We start from the raw sequence: 19,815 nt of genomic DNA on the forward strand, positions 1-19,815 counted from the left end.
GGCGTCCTGGAGCCGCAGGCCTCGGTCGCCGAGGCGGTGTCATCCCTGACCATCGCCGACGCCTTCACCGCGGCGGGCGAGAGCCCCGCCCCGCCGCCCTCCGCGCTCAGTAGGAGGTTCATCTGTTCCTTCCCCGACTGCAACGCCAATTACAACAAGGAGTGGAAGCTAGACGCGCACCTGTGCAAGCACACGGGGGAGGTAACGGGGCCGCCGGCCCGGCCACGGAGGGGTGTGGCGTCCGGGCCCGGGGACTCGGGATGGGGTGGCCCGCCAGCTGGGCTGTGGCCCAGAGGCCCCGGGGCAGCGTGTGGCCGCACAAGCCTGTGCGAGACCTATGCAGTCTTGGCAGCCTGGATCACAGAGGCGAACCAGCTCTGCCTTAGGTTAGGGAGGAGCCGAGGAGAGGTAGACAAGTTCTGAGACGCAAAGACAGCCTTGCCATGGGCTCCAAGCACCCTGACCTGAGCCGCTGCTTCTCGTTTGATCTTGAGGCTTGGTCCGTCACCGTCTCCTGATAATCTGTAAATAGGTGCAGAGGAAGGATTCATTTACTCGCATGCTTTCTACGCCCTCGACCCCCAGCAGACACCTGCCTTAATCCCTGGCCTCCTGGAACTGGAACGGGGAGCGGGGGGTGGGGGGGGGTGGGGGTGGGTAACGTCTTAGTACTGGAGGTTCTGCAAGCAGCATGCGTTCATTCCTTCACAATTCAGTACCTTTTTAGCTCTGATGGGAGTAGTCGACAAAACAAAAGGCTCCTGCTGTCACCGACCTTGTCCTTGAATGGGGACAAAGGAGTAAGTAGGAATGAGACGCAGTAAATTGAGGGCTCCTGGAGGATGGTCAGGAAAGGTCTCTTTTGACCTGAATGAGAAGGAAGGGATCCAACCGGGAAGACACAAGGGAAAACAGTCCCGGTGGAAAGAAACTGCAAAAGGACCTGTGATTGTGATCGAGTTGGGGGCCGTATAAGAGGAGGTCGGAGAAGCAGGTGTGGTGGGATCATTTGTAGGCCAGGGTGCAAATAGGGTTTGGAGTTTGGGTTTTCTTTTGAGGGCAGTAGGAAGCCTTTGGAAGATGGCAGTTGGGGAAAGGGAAGCTCACGGAGGCCAGGGAACCTGCCCAGTTTCCCAGTGTCAGTTCCCAGCTGACACTGCCTCAGCTAAAGCCCTTTACTTCTTAATCCAGGGACCTGCAGCCCCCGCCTTTGCTCCCAAACCTACCTAACTTCCGGGCCGTTCCTTCGTGTGACCTCATGGCTCCCTACCCTCTCTGCCATTGGAAGGTTGACCATTTCCTCCAGCTCTTTTCTACGCGGACCGTTTGCACTGCTCCTTTCTGTCCCGGACTTTACCCGTGCCACCAGCTGTCGTGGCAGTCTTGCCCAGTGACTGGCTCCCCTCGGAGCAGCCGTTGTGTTCTCCTTCCTGTCCTTTCTCTTGCCCATTCCGCCCCTCAGCTTCTGGGTTCTGAAACCAGTATGTCCAGGGAGAGAAGCACGTGGTCACTTTTATGTCCCTCTCTGAGAAACCCTGGGGCAGCGTGAGCCTCCTGTCCCCTCTGTGGATTGCCCCCAGAGCCATGGCCCAGGGGAAGGACAGATTGTGTCCTCGGGGCATGGGAGCGGTAGCCCTGCACCCCCCTCCCTCAGCTGCGCCTCTCTCAATGAATTGCACTTTGTTTAAAACAAAAACAACGACAACAAAAAGAATGGCAAATATTGTGCAAAATTCTGTGGATCTTCCCCTGGTAATTCAGTTCTTCTGTCTTCCAGTCTACTTGCTTTGTTACTAGCACTGACATTTGAGGCCTCGGTACCTCCCCCCTGGACTGCCATGGGGCTATGTTTTTCGTAGGTAAATAAACCACACTGGTTATTTGGGGGATGTGTTTCGAGTTTTCCTGTAGGTTCAGAATGGAGACCCCCTCCTCCCACCTCCTGGGTCCCAAGCGGTGGTCGCAGTGAGGCTGCGAGCGTTTCCTGTCAGGCCTTCTCTTAGCACAGACCGTGGGATTGTCCGGGATGAGAGGGAACCCGCACCTTCCTCTGCCGTAGGCTTTCAGCGGATAAAAGCATGCAGTGGTGGCGATCTGTGCACATCGGCCAACGCTAACAGCACACAAGTCATCTGTAAGGGGCTTGCTGTGGACGCTTGCTGTCGGGTTGGGAGCACGTGAACGGTGCTGTTACCGTGAAGGCCACCCGCTAAGTTCGCGTGTGACTGACAGGGCAGGATCTGCTGCACCGACTTCGGGAGGCAGTTGTGGCCTTTGTGTAACTCAGTGGAAACCATCCCTGGAGGCAGAGTCCCTGCCTGGCTAAAATGTCCCCTACACCTTTTAGGTCTTTAAATGGTACCAGAGATACTGACTGGGGCAGGAGTGACATTTTTTTCTTTCCTTCCTGCTAGAGACCGTTTGTTTGTGACCGTGAAGGGTGTGGCAAAGCCTTCGTCAGGGACTACCATCTGACCCGCCACGTCCTGATTCACACTGGGGAAAAGCCATTTGTGTAAGTAGAGAACAGTCTTACGGCCTTTAAAGAGGTTGCTTTTGGCATACAGACCTGGTAAGAAAGTAGATTGTTAACTCGTGAGGCCAGGGATGTGCAGTGTCCTTCATTTGCACTTCCTGGTACAAGAGGAGCCTGGGTTTCGAACGTGTGGAAGAGACGAGGGGTGTGTGGGTCACTCGTGAGAACTTCAGGAATGAGTCTGTCTGAAGTCCTCTTAAGTTGGCATCCTCTCTCCTCCCTTTAACGTGTGTACTAAGTGGGACACCTTCCTCGAGAAACACTCCGCTCAGACTAGATGGGGTCATGGTTCCCTGGCAGATTCTTGGCCCTGCATTGAACAGGGTCTTTATGAACCAATAAGCTGCTGGGAGAAGAGACAGAAGCATAAAGGAGTAGAGCTTTTAATAGCTGATCTTGTATTTCTTCAGATCGAGCCGCTCCACCTCTCCCAAACCAGGCTTAATTGTATTTTCCTTGGAGTTGCTGATTATCTCTGAAAAGGGTGGAGGTGTTGCTTGTCTTGTAAATCGGCTTCTTTAAAGTAGCGGGTCTCAAATATAGGGAGAGTGAGAATCGCCTGGAGAGCTTGTTAAGAAAAAACACAGAGTATTGGATCCCACCCCGGAATTTCTGATTCAGTAGACATGGGGCGGGGCCTGAGAATTTGCATTTCTAGCAAAGGCTCAGGTGATGTTGATGCCGTTCGTCTGGCACCCACACTTTGAGAACCACTGGACAAAATGTTCCGTGAAAACACGGAGTTTTCATTGGAAAAAGAGTAACGACGTTATACATCCCCAGAGCTACATCCAGGAGACCACGTCGAAAAATAGCTGTATGGCACGTCCTGCAGATGTTAGAATTTGGTATCACAAGTGTGTTCTATGAGACAGCTCCTTGAGCGGTGAGGTTTTCTAATGATCTGAGTGCACTTCATCCAGGATGACGAATGTGAAGTGTCTCACGTCTCACTAAGGTCCAAACAGTCTGAGGAAGGGGAGCTGTCAGTTGTTGGCACGGGATCGTCTTCACTGCCCTTGTCCATGTGGAGAGCCACCTCCATCTGACCAGCGTGCTGGCCAGCGGGAACGGGACAAAGTCCTGAGGGGGCAGACGTGTTCAGTTCAAGCACACGGCGTATCACCGAAACAGATGACCCTAAGTGAAGCTTAACGTATTTCAGAATGTGGTTCGACCAGCCCAGCAAAGAGTAACGAAGCGTGGTCTGGAAAATGGGGCCGGAGAGAGTCTTTGACCTAGAAGTTTCACTTTGGGGAATTTATTCTACAGATACACTTGTGGCCGAATTAAATGCCGCTACGAGGTTCTGTGCACAGCATTGGAATCAACCCGTGTGCACATCAGGAGGGACTGAAAAGTGTATCAACACGGTAGAATCCTAGACAGCCGACAAAACAAATGCAGGTACCGTCTGTGAAGCCGTGAGTGAGTGTCCAACGGCATATTCATCAAAAGACCACAGTTCAGAAGAGTGGACAGAGGGCTGCCTTTTTGTGCATAAAAAGGAGGAGGGAGAAGAACGCGGGAAGAATCTGCATTTATATCTGCTTCTATCTGTATAAAGCCGAACAGGTCGCCTGTCCTGGCTGGGAGTAGTGGGGAGTCCCGGGGCGGGGGGGGGGGGGGAGGAGGCAGGGGTGAGGGGTGGAAGGAAACCTGCAGCTGTGTCCCTTTTCATGCTTCATGGTTTCTGAATTAAGCTACTGTATGCTCCTTAAAAAACTGGATCTTCAAGAAGAACTGGGGCTGGACAGATTCCCAGGGTGAATTGGAAAGGGAGGGTTCCCTCTGGAACAGGGCAGCTCGGTGTTACTCCCTTCCGGCTCTCTCTCTGGCCTCTTAGTTCCACGTGGCCCAAGTCTCTTGAAGTGCAGCCTGAGCTCTGCTTCCTTCGGCCTTCCTGTCCCTCGTTCTTGTTGGTGGCGTCCCTGTCCACCCGATGGCCCTCAGCGAAGGCGAGGCAGCTTCCCTGGACGCCCCGTCCTCTCGGCTGTCCTCTGCAGCTGGCGGGTCGTCAGGTTCTGTCCCTTCTGGTCGGACTCCTGCACCTCCCCCCGTGGCTGCGGTCATATTTCAGGCTTTGACTCCGACCTGAATGGTGTTGTCTCTGCTCTAGACGGCTTCCCTTCTTAAAGCTGTGCAGGGTTTAAGTGTTGCTTTCATAACGAAGTCCAGGGTCTTAGCATATTGTGCAAATGACCTTTGCGATCTGGCCTTTTTGTGATCTTGCCCCATCTGCTTGACTCTCAGACATAAAACCCGGTCCATGCACCACCCTGCAACTTTGTCCGCGTCTTCTGTGCCCCTGCGCCTGCTCTTTGCTCCCGGTCGGGACATTTCTGGGCCCTGTCCTCTTGCCCCACACTGGTGTTGGGTTAAATGCCTGTGTCGGGATTGAAGTCAAGAGTGACAGAAAACCCAGCACAACAGAGGCTCAAACAACACCGTCTCCGTTTCTCTTGTGTAACAGAAACGCAGACATGGACAGTTGGGGGTGTTCCACAGTCAGTAGGACCTGGGCCCCTCGTAACTGGTCACTGCCGTCCTCATTTTGGGGTTTCGACGTCGCGGTCCAAGATGACCTTTGGAGTTCCAGCCATCATAGGCATTCCAGCCACCAGGATGGGCGAAGGCGCAAAAGAGGCGTACCCTCTTTTAGACACTTTGTGGTCGTTGAGCCAGATGGGCCAGAAACAGCCGTGTGGCCACCCCTGATTGCAGGGGAGGCTGGAAAAAGTTATATTTCTGTTGACCGTGTACCCAGCTAAAAGTCAGCCTTCCGTCCCTGGGGTCAAAACCACCACCTGTTGGCGTCCGTCGTGTTCTCTGCCGCAGCCTCCCGCACGCTTCCAGTGGGATCTCCCGCTGCCCCCGCTCACGGTCAGCCCCCTGTAGACGGCACAGCGCCCGGCAGTGTCACCCTGTGTTTACTGGTCCGCGATGGCTGAGATTAGGGCCGTCATAGAAGTCCTGCTTCGTCCCTCAGGCTAACTCTCACAAGAAGAGCACACGTTTAAAACACAACTTCGCAAAGAATTTGGATAATTCAAGGGCAAGATATAGAAACACTCATTAAGGGGAACTAGGATGGCTTGGTGATATGCCAGAGGGCATTATGGTTGGTGGTTTTGCTCTAAATACCCATTTCTACCTCTGAACAGAAGCTAGAAGTAGTGTTTTTGAGGGTTTTTTTTTCCCTTTGGAAATGCAATTTACTTTGACATTTCAAGCAAAATGAAGGTTTTCAGATTCTAAATTAAAAAACAATTTCGCTTAAACATGGAGTTAAGCCTGAGCAGGGTTTGGGTTTTGGAAGTAATGTCTTGCACCTTTTGTGTGCCGGCTCATAAAGGACGTGTGATGAACGTGCATGGTTTCAGAAGCCTGGGTGAAGACGCATCTCGTTCCCTGGTAATCCCGTCAGAGTGAGGCTGACGCTTCAGCTTTAATGCTTTGGAGTTGGTTAAAGTCTGCTTTATACTGTACTTTGGACAGTAGTTGTTTCTTTAAATATTTTTAATGTTTATTTATTTTTGAGAGAAAGAGAGAGACCACAAGTGGGGGAGGGGGAGAGAGAGAGGGAGACACAGAATCCAAGGGAGGCTCCAGGCTCTGAGCTGTGGGTGCAGAGCCCGATGTGGGGCCCGAACCCACGAACCGTGAGATCATGACCTGAGCCGAAGTCAGACGCTCAACCGACAGCCACCCAGGCCCCCTGGACAGTACTTCTATAAAGGAGGAGGATCTATACATCTTATAACGTCTCTTCCCTCGGTTTGTTAATATTTTGATTTATGCAATTTCTTACAGTTGTACAGCTAGTGGCTGTGATCAGAAATTCAACACAAAATCAAACTTGAAGAAACATTTTGAACGCAAACATGAAAATCAGCAAAAACAATATGTAGTAAGTATGAATGATTTTCTGTGCTTAAACTCTCTGCATATTTTTAGGCTTATTGTCTAATGTTCCTAAAGGGCTCATCAACCAGATTTTGTCTGGCAGATACCTGAGTTTAGCCCAACTACCAGCTATCATAATAATGGCTTATTTTGAAAGCATCCTTTTTTTTTTTTTTTTTTTTTTTTTTTTTTTTTTTTGCTAACGAAGTTTATTATGGTAGACTGCCCCAGATGAAACCGTTTTGCTGTTTCCAGCGTGTTAAATCTTTAAAGCTTCCTGGCATGGGATTTGACGGTAACTCGGGGGGAGCAGGCAGCAAGCATAAAATCTTCACGGTGTGTTTCTCCTGAGGGAATTCTCTCGTGAACCACTCTTTGGTTTTTTCCAAAGTCTAACGAACCTTTATCAAACAGTGCACTTTTGAAGGGTGTGAGAAGGCCTTTAAGAAACACCAGCAGCTGAGGACCCATCAGTGCCAGCACACCAGTGAGCCACTGTTCAAGTAGGTTCTCCACATGGGGGAGGTCTCTGGCATTTCAGGTGGCAGGACGGTTGACACGCAGGGGCGCCTGGGGGCTCAGTCCGACTCTTGGTTTCGGCTCAGATCATGATCTCAACGGTTCAGGAGTCTGAGCCCTGGGACGGGCTCCGTGCTGAGAGCGCAGAGCCTGCTGGGGATTCTCCCTCTCTCCCCCTCTCTCCCTCTCCCCCTCTCTCTCTCCCTCTCCCTCCCCCCCCTCCCTCTCCCTCTCCCCCTCTCTCTCCCTCTCCCTCCCCCCCTCCCTCTCTCTCTCTGTCCCCCTCTCTCTCTCTCTCTCCCCCTCTCTCTCTCTCCCCGCCCCTCCTCAGCTCATGCATGTGCTCTCGCTCTTTCTCAAAATAGATAAAAAAAAAAAAAAAAAAAAAAAAAGATTGAAATGCACAGGTGGGATACAAGCGTTTTGAAGCCACGTCTTAACATTTTTCTGTGCAGCGAACGCCCACGTCTATATCGGGGGCACGTCAAAAGTTTAATTTGGCTTTTATTTGCTAAAAGAAATAGCTAACGTGTTCCGGAATAATTTGTGAGATCAGTACAGTTGTGGTTAAGCTTGAAGGGAGCGCTGAGAAGTGGCTTTATTCAGTCGTATGAAATGTCACGGTGCAGACACGAAGCGGTCCCTTCCGACAGAGCCACAGCGATCGGGCCTGTCGGCCTTGCATGCGAGGGGCCTTCAGGAGGGACAGGAACGGCGACGGGACACACGGGGGTGGACTCGGGGAGGGTGCGAAGGAGCACCCGGTGAGGTCTTGAGGAGCACGGGCTGGCGGTGCTCCTGGCCCATGCGGGGCCGGTGGGCGGCCACCGAGGGCTGTCGCACGGAGCTGGGACGTGCCTCTGCACCGGTCGCCAGACGGGTGCACCTGACGCTGCCTGCTCGCCACGCCGGCCCTCGGCCGCGGCGTTAAAACTCGCAGAGACCATGCCCAGTGCCTTAGGGGTTCACCCAAGCTGTGTTTTTGTAGCCAGGAAAACAGTGTATCTTTTCAGAAGCATAAAGATGAAAACTATTTAATTTGATCACATCCTTAAAAAAAAAAAAAAAAAAAAAAGGTGCTGGCACTTGTCTCTAAGTTTATTTTGTCTCCAGGCTGGCCAGTGACCTGAATTTCACCTGTGATTCGGTCTCAGTTTTAAATCTCCTTTTTATGATTGGTTTGGTCGTGGGGAGAGACTCTGGAGCGGAAAAGGACGAAGTTCACGTCGACCCTGAGGGGCTGCCCCCCGGAAACGGATTGGCTCACGCCTCGTGTGTCGTTCGCCCAGGTGTGCCCATGAGGGATGTGGGAAACACTTCGCCTCCCGCAGCAGGCTGAAGAGACACGGGAAGGTCCACGAGGGTGCGTACGGGGGCCCCTGTGGCACCAGCTTTGAGTAGACACTAACCGCGACGCGTGCCGGCTGGCCTAACGCTTTGAGCGGAAAGCGCCTTCTCTTCTGTTCCACGGCCACGCTGAGAAACTCGGCGCTGTCCAGGCGGGGGCGGCACGCCGCAGCTCGAGGTGTTAGGCTCTCGACCGGAGGCCCGCCTGTCGCCTGTTCACGCACCGCTCTTGTCGCCGTTGGCAGCGAACGCTTTATGCCCTGCGCGAGTGCCTGGCGGTGCGTTACACTTCTGAGTGCGGCGCCCCAGCCGAGGTTGGCTTCGCCACCATCATTTAAACGTCTTCGCGACCTGGGTCATTCTTTTCCTTACTGGCACTCGCAGGGCTTGGGTAACAGTTTGAGATTACGGAGGAATCAGGTCGTAACTTCTTTCAGAAAGACTGGATTAAATTACCTGAATCTGTTCTGTTTCCACGAGGGACGTTTTTATATCTGTATTCCGATTTTCTGAGTATAGAATATGTTTTTGGGTTGTTGTTTTTTTTTTAAAACGAGAGAGTAGTAGGTGAAGCCTGAGAGGTGGCCTCGCTCCTTTTGGTTTCACTCTGGTATCTCGTGGGTGAAACACGGGCTGGCCGTTACCCGGACTGATTCTTCCAGCTGCGGTGCTTTGCACAATGTCCACTGTCGTCCGCAGCGTTTCCTCTGCGGTCTTATTTTCTCCCTTAGTCACAGCCCGAGTCTTTTCTGCAGTGCAGAAGCTACCAGATGGTAAGACTTGAGGCGGCCAGGGATGGGCACACAACCACCGAGACTTAGTGTTGGTGGTCTGGCGAACGCAGAGGACCCCAGAGCTCTGAGGAAAACAAGAGGCGAGCACAGAGCAGGGAGGGAAGGGACCGTGAGCCAGCGGCCGGGGAGTGACGGCAGCCGGGAGCCCACGCGCGGTCTACCCAGCTCACTGACCACAGCGGGAGAAGGCACGGCATCCTTCCGTGAAGTCTGCTGAGGTGAAACCCTACGTGCAGTGAACACCTTGCTGTGCGATCGTTGGGTTTTACTGTAAAACAAACCTTAGTTTTTATTCCCACCTCCAACGGCTGACGGAACAGAATGGTATTGGGAGGTAGGAGGGCAACTGTATAGGCTTGTAAGTTTCCTTTCCAATGACGAGCGGTGTTTACGCTGAATATTCACAGGAGGCGATGCGCCAATCTGCTTTTTCCTACACAGGCTACGTGTGCAAAAAAGAATGTTCCTTCGTGGCAAAAACGTGGACAGAGCTTCTAAAACACATGAGGGAAGCCCATAGAGGTGAGGCAGATGTGCGTGGCGCACTGTGACATTTGCCCCTACGGTTTTGGAGAGTGAAGTGCTAGGCGTGTGCCTTAAGACAAAGGCGTTCCCGTGACGTTTGTGAAGCTGGTACCTCGGTGGCCCGGCAGACGCGCGGGAGCCGGGGTCCCGGGTCGGGGAGGAGCCGCCGTGCAGTTAGCGGCCGGAAAGGCTCCGGCAGGGGGGGCGGTCTGGGAGGCGGTGCCTTCTGTGCTGGAGGCCGAGGAAGGGCGGGGGTCTACTTCATCTTGTCCCCTGCCCACGGCCACCAGGCTGAGAACCCCTGCTCCCTGGTAAGGGAACGGAGTGACTCCACGTAATAGCCGCACGTGGGAGCATCGAGACCGGCTTCCAGGCAACAGACACTGCAGCCGGTGTTCGGATTTATGATCATCGTGACCTTTTTGGCCCCAAATACCTGCCTTACAAGCTCAGCGTTAATTTTCCCGAGTGGCGATACCCGGGGAAATGGGTTAAGTGTGTGTCTGCTCCACCAGAGGCCGTAAGATGTGAAGTCTGCCAGAAAACCTTTAAACGCAAGGATTACCTGAAGCAACATATGAAGACTCACGCCCCGGAGAGGGAGGTGTGCCGGTGTCCCAGGGAAGGCTGTGGTAGGACCTACACGACGGTCTTTAATCTCCAGAGCCACATTCTCTCTTTTCACGAGGAAAGGCGCCCATTCACCTGTGAGCACGCCGGCTGCGGCAAAACGTTCGCAATGAAAGTAAGTACTCGCCCTCACAAACGCGGTCCTCTAGACGGGCGGCCTCCCGGCGGGGTTCCTGGGAGCCCTGGGTCCCAAGACGGTGTCCCGGGGCCTGCCGAGGGGGAAAGCTGGGTGACCCGGACCTTCCCCTCTCGCCTCAGCAGGGGTGGTTCTGAAGTCCGCACAACAACCGGATTCACCCGTGCCAGTGGTTCTCAAAAGTGTGGCCCTTGACCGGGAGCTTCCGCATCACCGGAGAACTTGCTAGAAATGCATATCCTTACCACCCCCCCCACCCCCCCCGAATCAGAAACTGGGGATGGGACCTGGTAATTTGTGTTTTAACAAACCTCCCAGGTGATTCTTACGTACCTACATTTGAGAACCAGTGGCCTGTGGTACCACATGCCTATTAGGTGTCCTTTTAGACTCACCATCTAGGGATTGAGAAGTGGGCATCAGGACATGAGGGACCTTAGGACTGGAGTCTAGTCTAGATCTGGGTGAGATGTGAACAGGTGAGCACGTGACACTCACTGGAGGGCCCGTGCGGTTCGGCAGGCTCTCTGGCCGGTACTCTTCCAAGCGTGTGCCGTGCGCCATGGTTAAGACGGAACACACAAGTGAGGCAGGCCCAGCGTGGGTGCAAACCGACAGGAGCTCGGAGCTGATCGCGGTCAGCATCATTATCAAGGGCAGGGAGACCGGTCAGGTGTTCCGTTGGTGTCTGGGAATGCTGCTGCCTAGATTCAGTTACAGGAAGCTTCTTCAGCCTGGAATAGCTCATCCAGAACTGGCTCTCCCCCTCCTCCCCCTCAGGAAGCAACTCAGAAGCCATGGGGGGGGGGGGGCGGCGAGACTGTCTAAATTCCGAACCTGAGTCCTTGGCAAAGGTAGTGATGAGGTGTAGGATGTGAGGAAGAATTCTGCTCTGGTGGGAGAATCTTTAAGTAGAGGTCAAATCCCTCAACGGTATATAACAGAAAGAAGGTCGACAGTTTATTTAAAGAACTCGTGACGTTCTCATATTAATAGGCACCCAAATGGCAGCGTTTCAAAAACATAACTTTTTCTTTTCCCTTCATCGTAGCAAAGTCTCACTAGGCACGCTGTTGTGCATGACCCTGACAAGAAGAAAATGAACCTCAAAGTAAGTTAACTGGGGCCCGCTGTGGGTTTTAAACCCAAAGTGCCCCAGCCGGATGCAGTCTCGGGTACTTTCGGCTCGTCACTGCTGTGTGAGCTGCTCTACTGGGAACGCGATCGCTGGGCTTCACTTTCTTCTAAGGGGGTGCTGGGTGCCTGTTGGGGGGTACTATTAGGTTACTAGCTATTAGGTTAGTTGGATAGTTTGATTTTGCGTTCTCATTGTCTCGCTTTCTTATTTCCAAAGGTAAAACCGTCTCGTGAAAAACGGAGTTTGGCCTCTCGTCTCAGTGGATACATTCCTCCTAAAAAGAAACAAGGACAAAGCTCATCTCTGCCTACAAACGGAGAGTCACTGAACTGTACTGAAGGCAGGGTGCTCTCGACGGTCACGATACTTACCCTCAACTGAACACCAGATTGCTTTGCTTAAAGGACCACAGACCAGCCAGCTCAGTTCTTTCCTCCCAGAAGCACATTTTTCTTTATTAAAATCACGGATGCACAACATCTGATTCTCTGTTGTTTCCATTTTCTTTGTTCAAAGGGTCCTCTTTCTGGGCTCCTTGGGTTTCTCTATATGTATTCTCTTCCTTTTTGCTTAAATGACGAAGAACACACATTACAGCTTTCCCTCCCCTAACAGGTTGTGGGCGGGTTGAGAAGGTAGCTATTCCGGGCATAGTTTGGAGTATTTGATTACATATCTCCTCCTAGAAGGGGAGAACGGCCAAAGATTAATTTAAAACCAATGTCTTCGACTCTTCCTAGTGCTAATGCTCTAATACCCATACAAATCTGCATTCTTGATTGAGTTGCTGTTACTTAAGTGATCAGCTCAAAGTGTGCCTTTCTGGTTAAGCAGTCATTGAAACCTGTACCATAACCAGGCAGTTTTACAAACTCCATGGAACTATACTCCCGCACTAAAAGTCGATAGTTTAAAATCCCCGCTGTCAATGGCCCTGAGGGGCTGTGTTTGGCTCCACTACCCTCTCGGAAAAAAGAAGTACAGAGCGGTGGGTTTGGGCATGGGCAGAGGACCTCCTCATCCCCACAACTGTCAGTCCTGTGCGGTTCCTAACACCCGCTCACAGAGTCATTTGGGAAACACACCCAGTTCAGAGATCCAGAATCAGCTGGGCTGGGTCCTAGGTCTCGGTGATTCTAACATGAACAAGGGTGGAAACCACTGGACCCATGCTGCCGTTTAGCTGCTGAGTTCTCGGACTCTAAAAGTGAAGTAGATACTCTGTAGACTGACCCTGGGAGTGTAAACTGATACTTTTCACAAAGACCATTTAACTTTATATGGAAGAATTCTCAGAGGCGTTCATAAATCGTAAATAGACTTTAAAAAAATGAGTATGTTTTTCTACTTAAATGTTAGATACCGTACAATTTGTCAAAGAGAAGAGTATACGTTACTCTTTCACTAGATCACGAAGTGCAGTGTTTTCACATGACAATACTTACGCTTCAGTGGAAAAAGTATATGGAGCGTATGTTTGCATTTTGAAAAGCGAATTGGGAAGCTACTGCCGTCACGGGAGAATTCGCCAGCTACTCTGCCTTTACGTTACCCAGACTTTCTACGATTGTTCTTTTAGATCAGCAAACAGAATGAGCAGTTTCTCAGACCTGCTTTCACTTACCATTTTATTTTCAGGCTCTACGTTCTTTCTTTATAGACTTTCTACGATTGTTCTTTTAGATCAGCAAACAGAATGAGCAGTTTCTCAGGCCTGCTTTCACTTACCATTTTATTTTCAGGCTCTACGTTCTTCCCTTTCTTTATAGTAATTTGAACTCTGTATTTTTTCTCAATCCATTGCTGAATCTGTTTACTCTTTGTGTCCAAATCATGTCGTCCAATATTTGAAGAAAAAGTTAGCTCCTTTGTCAGGGTAGGGCCTAGTTTAAAACAGAGACTTTTTTAGGACTGTTGACTGGTCCCTTTGGGGGACCTGAGCTGGGTCATGCACACTTCGTGAGATCTGCGGTTGCCACAGGGGCCCGGACGCTCCTCTTCCTGACTTAGTCTGACAGACCGGTGAACACTTTTTAAACAAAGAAAATAGACATAAAGGTACCAGTTTTTACCTGTCAAGTATCTAGATATGAAATGCTTCCATTTATTAGTACCCTCATTTGATGACAGTACAAAAGAATGGTCCTTTAAAAGGAACAAGTTTAGCTTTATGATAAACTTAATCGGCCTTATTTTTCTTTCTGACTGGAGCAGTGTTTAGGAAGTACTCCTTTTTCAAAAATTTTTTTAAAATGTTTATTTTTGAGAGAGAGAGAGACAGAGCATGAGCCGGGGAGGGGCAGAGAGAGAGGAAGACAAAGAATCCGAAGCAGGCTCCAGGCTCCGAGCTGTCAGCACAGAGCCCGATGTGGGACTTGAAACCCCAAACCATGAGATCATGACCTGAGCTGAAGTCGGACGCTTATCCGACTGAGCCACTCAGGCGCCCCTGGGAAGTACTCTTCTCATCTGACTCCTTTAGTGGTACCCTTCTAGTGACAATGGGGTCACCCGGACTGCATCAGACGAGAGCGAGCTCTCTATGTCCTGTATCCAGCAATGGAAATCCTGACTTAGAAAATTACAGGGAAGGAACAGATTCCTTAGTAAAAGCTTTGGAAGATTCAGAGTTTTCATACGGGGGAAAAGTTAGGTTTTAATCCACACAACAATCTCCCTGGGAGCACTAACCCAACCGCATGTGAAAAAATACAACTTTAAAATAGAAGAAAAGACCGGGTATGTTTGTGACCTCAGGCTAAAAGGATTTTGTTAAGGGACGGCTGGGTGACTCAGTTGGTTGAGCATCTGACTTCGGCTCAGGTCATGACCTCACAGTGTGGGAGTTCGAGCCCCGCATCGGGCCCTGTGCTCCAGCCTGGGGCCTGGACCCTGCTTCCGATTCTGTGTCTCCCTCTCTCTCTGCCCCTCTCCTGCTCATGCTCTGTTTATCTCCCTAAAAAATAAACGTTAAAAAAAAAAGAACGATTTTGTTAAGGAAAAAAATTGATAATTTCCTATATCAAAGACACTATGGTGTAATTTTGAAAAGGGCAAAAAAAAAAAAAAAAGAAATCTAACTACGATAAGGTTTTTTTGCATCACACAGAGAATCTTATAAATTGGCGGGGGTGGGAGGGGGGACCACGCAAGTAGAGGAAGAGGGCATGTGAACAGGCAGTTCACAGAAGAGGCAACTCAAATGGTGAAATGAAACCCAAAGAAATAATAAGATCGGGTTTCTCATCCATTGGCAGGACAAAAATTAGATGAGAGTACCAAGTATGGGTGAGGATGTAGAGAAAGAAATTTTATATATTGCTGACAATTTGCCCCATAGACTCTGGAGACACTGACAGACATGCCCTTTGGTCTGGAAACGAGCCAGCTCTGGTCTGGAAATGAAAGGCTGGAAACGAGCCCAATGCCCATGGAAAGGCCCTGACCAATCCACGGTATCTGGTACATTCTGAGGATTCCATTGAGTAATTATAAAAAATTAGCTACAGCTGTTACATAAACCTAGCTCTTGAAGACAGCATGACATAACTTTCATGTGTACAGAATCATGCCATATACCACGGATTTGTACGTCACTGAAGTTTAACAGCACAGACCCACATTCATGTCCACGGCAGCAGGGAGGGAGGACGGCACAGGAAAAGGGAGCACGGAGACTTCGACTTTCCTGTAATGTTTTGTTTCGTTTAACAACGTTAATGCTTGTTCATTTTGGATGGTGGGTAACAGGTGTGTATAGTTTTCTGTATGCTTTCTAATTCCCAAAAGTAATTTTCCTAAAAGACCTCCTTTTAGGAACACCTCCTCGCTTCCTTCAAGCTCCCGCAGCTGGTCCTATGTCGCCACCGGAACAAAATTAATGGCTTTACCACCTTAACGCTTCAACTATCTCTGCAAAGAGCACCCCCGCCAAAGCTCTCCAAGCTTCTCGGTGCTGTTCTGCGTTTTTTCTGCGATGCAATGTGATGCCCTTACCATCCCGGTTGGCCTCTTCCGAAGACTTTTTGTTTCCCAGCCAACATCCTTGTTGAATGTGGTGCCACAGAACCGAGCCACAGAGAACCGTGTGATTTTCCTAAGACACACAACCTCGCTGTGGCAGCTCTGGGACCCGTCTCCTGCCCCCTGCCCCAGAGTGTTTTCCATAAAACAAGCTTTCGTAACGGTCAGCACTTATTAGGACTCATGAAAAATTTTCACTTGATGTCTAGTTCCTGGCTCCATAAGGCATAAAAGACAAGGCCGTGGTAAGGTGATCGGTAAATGTGTAAATGAGCCTTACTACCAACAGGGTGTGGAAGATGCTCTATGAATCCCTTTGGAGATCAGAAAGGGCTTCCGGCCAACTGGCCAGGTGCCTCCACGTTAGAGATGAGGGGGAAAGAGGGGAACAGGGTCCCCATCCCACTGCTTCTGAGGCTCATTTCATTCCGGCCGCCAGAGATGCTGCCACCCCCGGGCCAGGCCAAGAGGAAAAGGGGTCCCGTCGTTCTGGGGTGCCTCCCTATTTCCCCCTCATTTTACACGAGGAAGCGACGCCGACCATCGAGGGCATCGAGGAAAAAAGACGGGAGGAGGAATGGAAATGAAGCGAGAGCTGGAGAAAGATGCGGGAGATGTGGGGAGGCCGTGAAATACCCCGCTGCTCACACCCCCGCTGTCACCAGGCACCTCGGCAGACACCCTCTGTGGTCCCTGGGGCTCAGGGCGTGGGCAGCAGGTCACCTACCGGGTTTCGGGTGGGTCTTTCCCAGCTCCCGGAGTCGCAGGCGCTCCTCGTGGATCTGTGCCCCCGTCAGGAGCTGGTACTGTGGGGGCTCCGCGCCGCTGTCCCTTGTCACGAGCCTCAGGTCCCGCTCGTTCATGAGCCTGATCACGTCTGCTCGGTGCATGTTGCCCAAGTCATTGCCCGCCTCATCCAGCACGTGAATAACCCGCTCGTGAATTTTTCTTCCGATGTTGCTAAGAGCTGGTTCATTCTTCTTTTTCTTCTTCCTCTCGTCCTGGGTGTCTGCAACAGTACCGAAAGCTTTTGCGTGAATTGGGCAGGACAGTCTCGGGCCAGAAGCTCGGAGGGACGGCCGTGCTGGTGCGGTCTGGTGCAGGGTGTATGTACCAGGACATCTTATGCAATTATTTCCCGTCTTTACGGTATGCAACGTTAGCCTCTTTAGAAGAAGAGTGGCCATCCTAAAAAGTAGGGAGAAAGGTTTGTTACCGTGCCATCATTTCATCCCCGTGGTCTGATACGGTGCACGGAGGGCGTGTGTGGGGCTGCAGGCCTGTGTCATCTGCAAACATTGTGGACCCGTGCACAGGAAATTTCTACCAATGACATGGACTGTCAGGTGACTGTAGTCACACTAGGTCACGGTGGTCCCGGCTCCAGTGCAAGTTACTGTCAGAACAAGTCGTATTTGCACAGTGCTTTCCTTTTCCATCGTTTCCTCCCCCAGTGCTGCCGCATTTGATCTATTTCCCGAGCTGCCTCATTTGATCTATTTCCCAAGCACTACAATGCTGACTCTGAGAGCAAGTATCATCCTACAGGTTTATTTAGAAGGCAGTACATAACATCCTCGCTGATTCACAAATACCAAGTCATAAACTGTGAATACAGTCAGCTGTTGAGAACTTATCAGTGTATCTGGAGGTATCCAGAACACAAAAGCGCTATTCTGGGAAAGCTGGGAGCACTCTGGGAGGACTCGCAGAGAGGAAATATCCCGACAGAAATCAAAGCGCCGCCCTCATAAACCGAACGGATGACTCACGAGGTAATAAGGGGTGACGACCAAGCGTTAACTAAGCGTCAGGCACACGGGGTGAAGCTGGTTTACTGCATGGGAATAACCGCTGCTCTTATTAACGGCATTTTGGCTTTTCACTTGCTTCTCTCGCCCACTAAGTGTCTCTCTCCTTCCATTTGCACGTTAGGCCAAGCCCAGAGGTGCGGGCTGGAGGGATGAGAGGACCCACTCACATCCTCTGGGGTTTGCTGAGCAACACAAGAACTCAGGGAGGGGGCCCTGTCCACGACAAAAGAGGAAAGGACGAGGTGCCTTCAGCAGTGCTTCTCAAAGAATGGTCCCCGGGTCACCTGCAATGAGAGTCACCTGGAGTGTTGCCTAGAACCGGAAACCCCCTCTGGTCGCTAGCTTGGATCTCACTGGGCTGTACGACCACCGATCCTGCCCCCATCACCCCCGCCTCACGCCTCTGGTGGCAAGTGATACGACCAAAAAAAAAAAAAAAAAAAAAAAAAAGACATACGGTAAATCGAGTGAAAGTGAAGGGATGCACGCAATCTCACCGTCCTAGCTGGATAACACCCGCCACGGGCTGCCCTGGCTCCGGCCTCTCCCCTGACTCCCCAACTTGTAGAGTTGCCTGCCGCCCCGACCTGTCCGCTAAGATATCGGACGTCACCCGCAGGGAACACCACCGCCCCCGCGCTCTCGCTCCTCCCTCGGTCTTCCCTAGCTCACAGAAAGGCCGCGTGCCCTTCCGGCTGCTCAAGGCCCCAGACAGCAAAGGCATCCTTCCCTCGCCTTTTTCTCTCAGCGATTCGTCGGTCCGGCTCTGTTCACCCTCTACAAACCTCCGGGATCCAACCACCCCCCCTTCCCTGTTGCTATCACCCCGCTCCGAAGACAGCATCCTCTCTCACCTGGTGTACTGGTCCTGGCCCCCCTCCGGCACTCGGCTTCTGCCCTTCCCCCCTGTAACTGATTACCTGCGTGACGCCCAGGGGTCCTTTTACAAGGTACACGGCAGATGACGCCCCTCCTCTGCTCATCACCCTCCACCGGTTTCCATCTCACTCCGGGGGAGAAAGCCAAGCCCCTGAAGGGGCCGACAGCGGCCCCCAGCCACCTCTGCCCGAAGCACCTGTCCCGCCTCCGTGGCGCGGTTTCAGCCTCGATGGCCTGTGAACAGTCTTCCTCCGGGCGCATGTAACGTGGGTAGATCCGCCGCGCAGCCGGCTGTGTGCTTCGTGAACCCGGGGGCTCGGCCCCAGGGTTACTGCTCAGCGAGGCCTCCCCCCCTGCTCTGTAGAATACCGCACCCTCCATCGCTTTCAAAGCCATTGCCTTGCCTTTACAGACGTCCCCTGCCGGACATACTATCTGGTTATTTGCACACATGTTCACAACCAGTCCCATTCTGTTCGCGGCTGCCTTCCGAACGCTAGAGCCCAGAGCCCAGCGCAGCCTGGACGTGCTCAGTGAATGTCTGAGACAAGGGGAACAGCCGGGAGGGACCTCTGCGCGTCACTCCCTAGCACTGTGCTGGGGTCCCCCGGCTTCGCATTCTGGCTGGCACTTCACGTGTCCGCTGACCTTAGTGAGATCTACGGCCAACGCTCCACCCCCGGTGAATGGGATGAATTCCCTTTTGGTCATTACCTGGTTGGGGACTCCCCCCCCCCCGTCCTTGTGCTAAAGGCTCTAAGACAGGAACAAATTGGATTTTAAATAGCTGCCATACCACTGTTTCACCAAAAAGCCAGGTATTTGTTGCTGGAGGAAGCCCCCAAACCCAAAAAGCAGGACAGTCTGAAGAGACCAGAGATGACCTTTTCTCCATTTATCATCAGGAAAACAGCCGCAGCACCAAATTTCACAGTGAGTTAGGACGGCCCTGGCAATAACAGATGAAAGCTGATGCGTAGTGTGTAATGAATCCTCAATACATTAAAACAGATAATATTAATTCCAAATGTAGGATTTTTGACAAGTAAGCAAATAACAGACAAGGCATAGGAAAAAGATGAAAAGAAATTTATGAAGACCCTGGCTGTCTGTGGTCGAAGACCCAAGTGATTTTGTCCCCCTATCCTTCTTGCCATTTTTTTCCTCAATCTTTTACAGGGAAGAAGTATTTCTATTTATGTATTTAGTTTTAATTTTATTTTAAGTAGGCTCCACGCCCAATGGGGGCTTGAACTCACGACCCTGAGATCAAGAGTCACATGCTCTACCCACTGAGCCAGCCAGGAGCCCCTGGAAGAAGTATTTTTTATACTAGTACGTTTATTTACAAAATAAAGACTATTTCAGAATAATGATGGGGAATTGTTTTTAAAGCTTTAAAAACACTTTCCAAGAAGAGGAAAAGGTAGAGAAATACCGTAACCACGTTTTTCTTTAAGTTCTTTACCATTACTTACATTTTAGAGAGTTTCAAATTTCCTGGATTTACACAGCAATTAAGCTCCAATACGAGCTCCATTTTGGCTTTGCGTCAGCAAAGCTGAACA

General features: G+C 51.3%; 2 protein-coding genes across 3 annotated transcripts in view; one reads left to right on the top strand and one right to left on the bottom strand.

The window, feature by feature from the left end:
* Positions 1 to 12,015, top strand: GTF3A (general transcription factor IIIA; the record flags this gene model as incomplete). The annotated part of the gene is made up of 9 exons (XM_030308261.1): positions 1 to 201; positions 2,415 to 2,515; positions 6,350 to 6,446; positions 6,857 to 6,945; positions 8,251 to 8,324; positions 9,544 to 9,624; positions 10,143 to 10,372; positions 11,445 to 11,504; positions 11,748 to 12,015. Coding segments are annotated over 9 exons (1,098 nt in total), but the record flags the coding sequence as incomplete, so codon positions are not given.
* Positions 11,958 to 19,815, bottom strand: part of MTIF3 (mitochondrial translational initiation factor 3) — a 17,370-nt gene continuing 9,512 nt past the window's right edge. For both annotated transcript variants that reach the window (XM_030308241.1, XM_030308248.1), the window contains exons 2-4: positions 16,282 to 16,742; positions 13,260 to 13,414; positions 11,958 to 12,213 (exon numbers count right to left, since the gene is read on the bottom strand). In XM_030308241.1, coding sequence (XP_030164101.1) covers positions 11,995 to 12,213; positions 13,260 to 13,414; positions 16,282 to 16,741 — 834 coding nt within the window. In that variant the 5' untranslated portion in view covers position 16,742 and the 3' untranslated portion in view covers positions 11,958 to 11,994. The remainder of the gene's footprint in view (positions 12,214 to 13,259; positions 13,415 to 16,281; positions 16,743 to 19,815) is intronic.

The sequence above is a fragment of the Lynx canadensis genome, chromosome A1, assembly GCF_007474595.2.
Source record: "Lynx canadensis isolate LIC74 chromosome A1, mLynCan4.pri.v2, whole genome shotgun sequence".
In the NCBI taxonomy this organism is placed as follows: Eukaryota; Metazoa; Chordata; class Mammalia; order Carnivora; family Felidae; genus Lynx; species Lynx canadensis.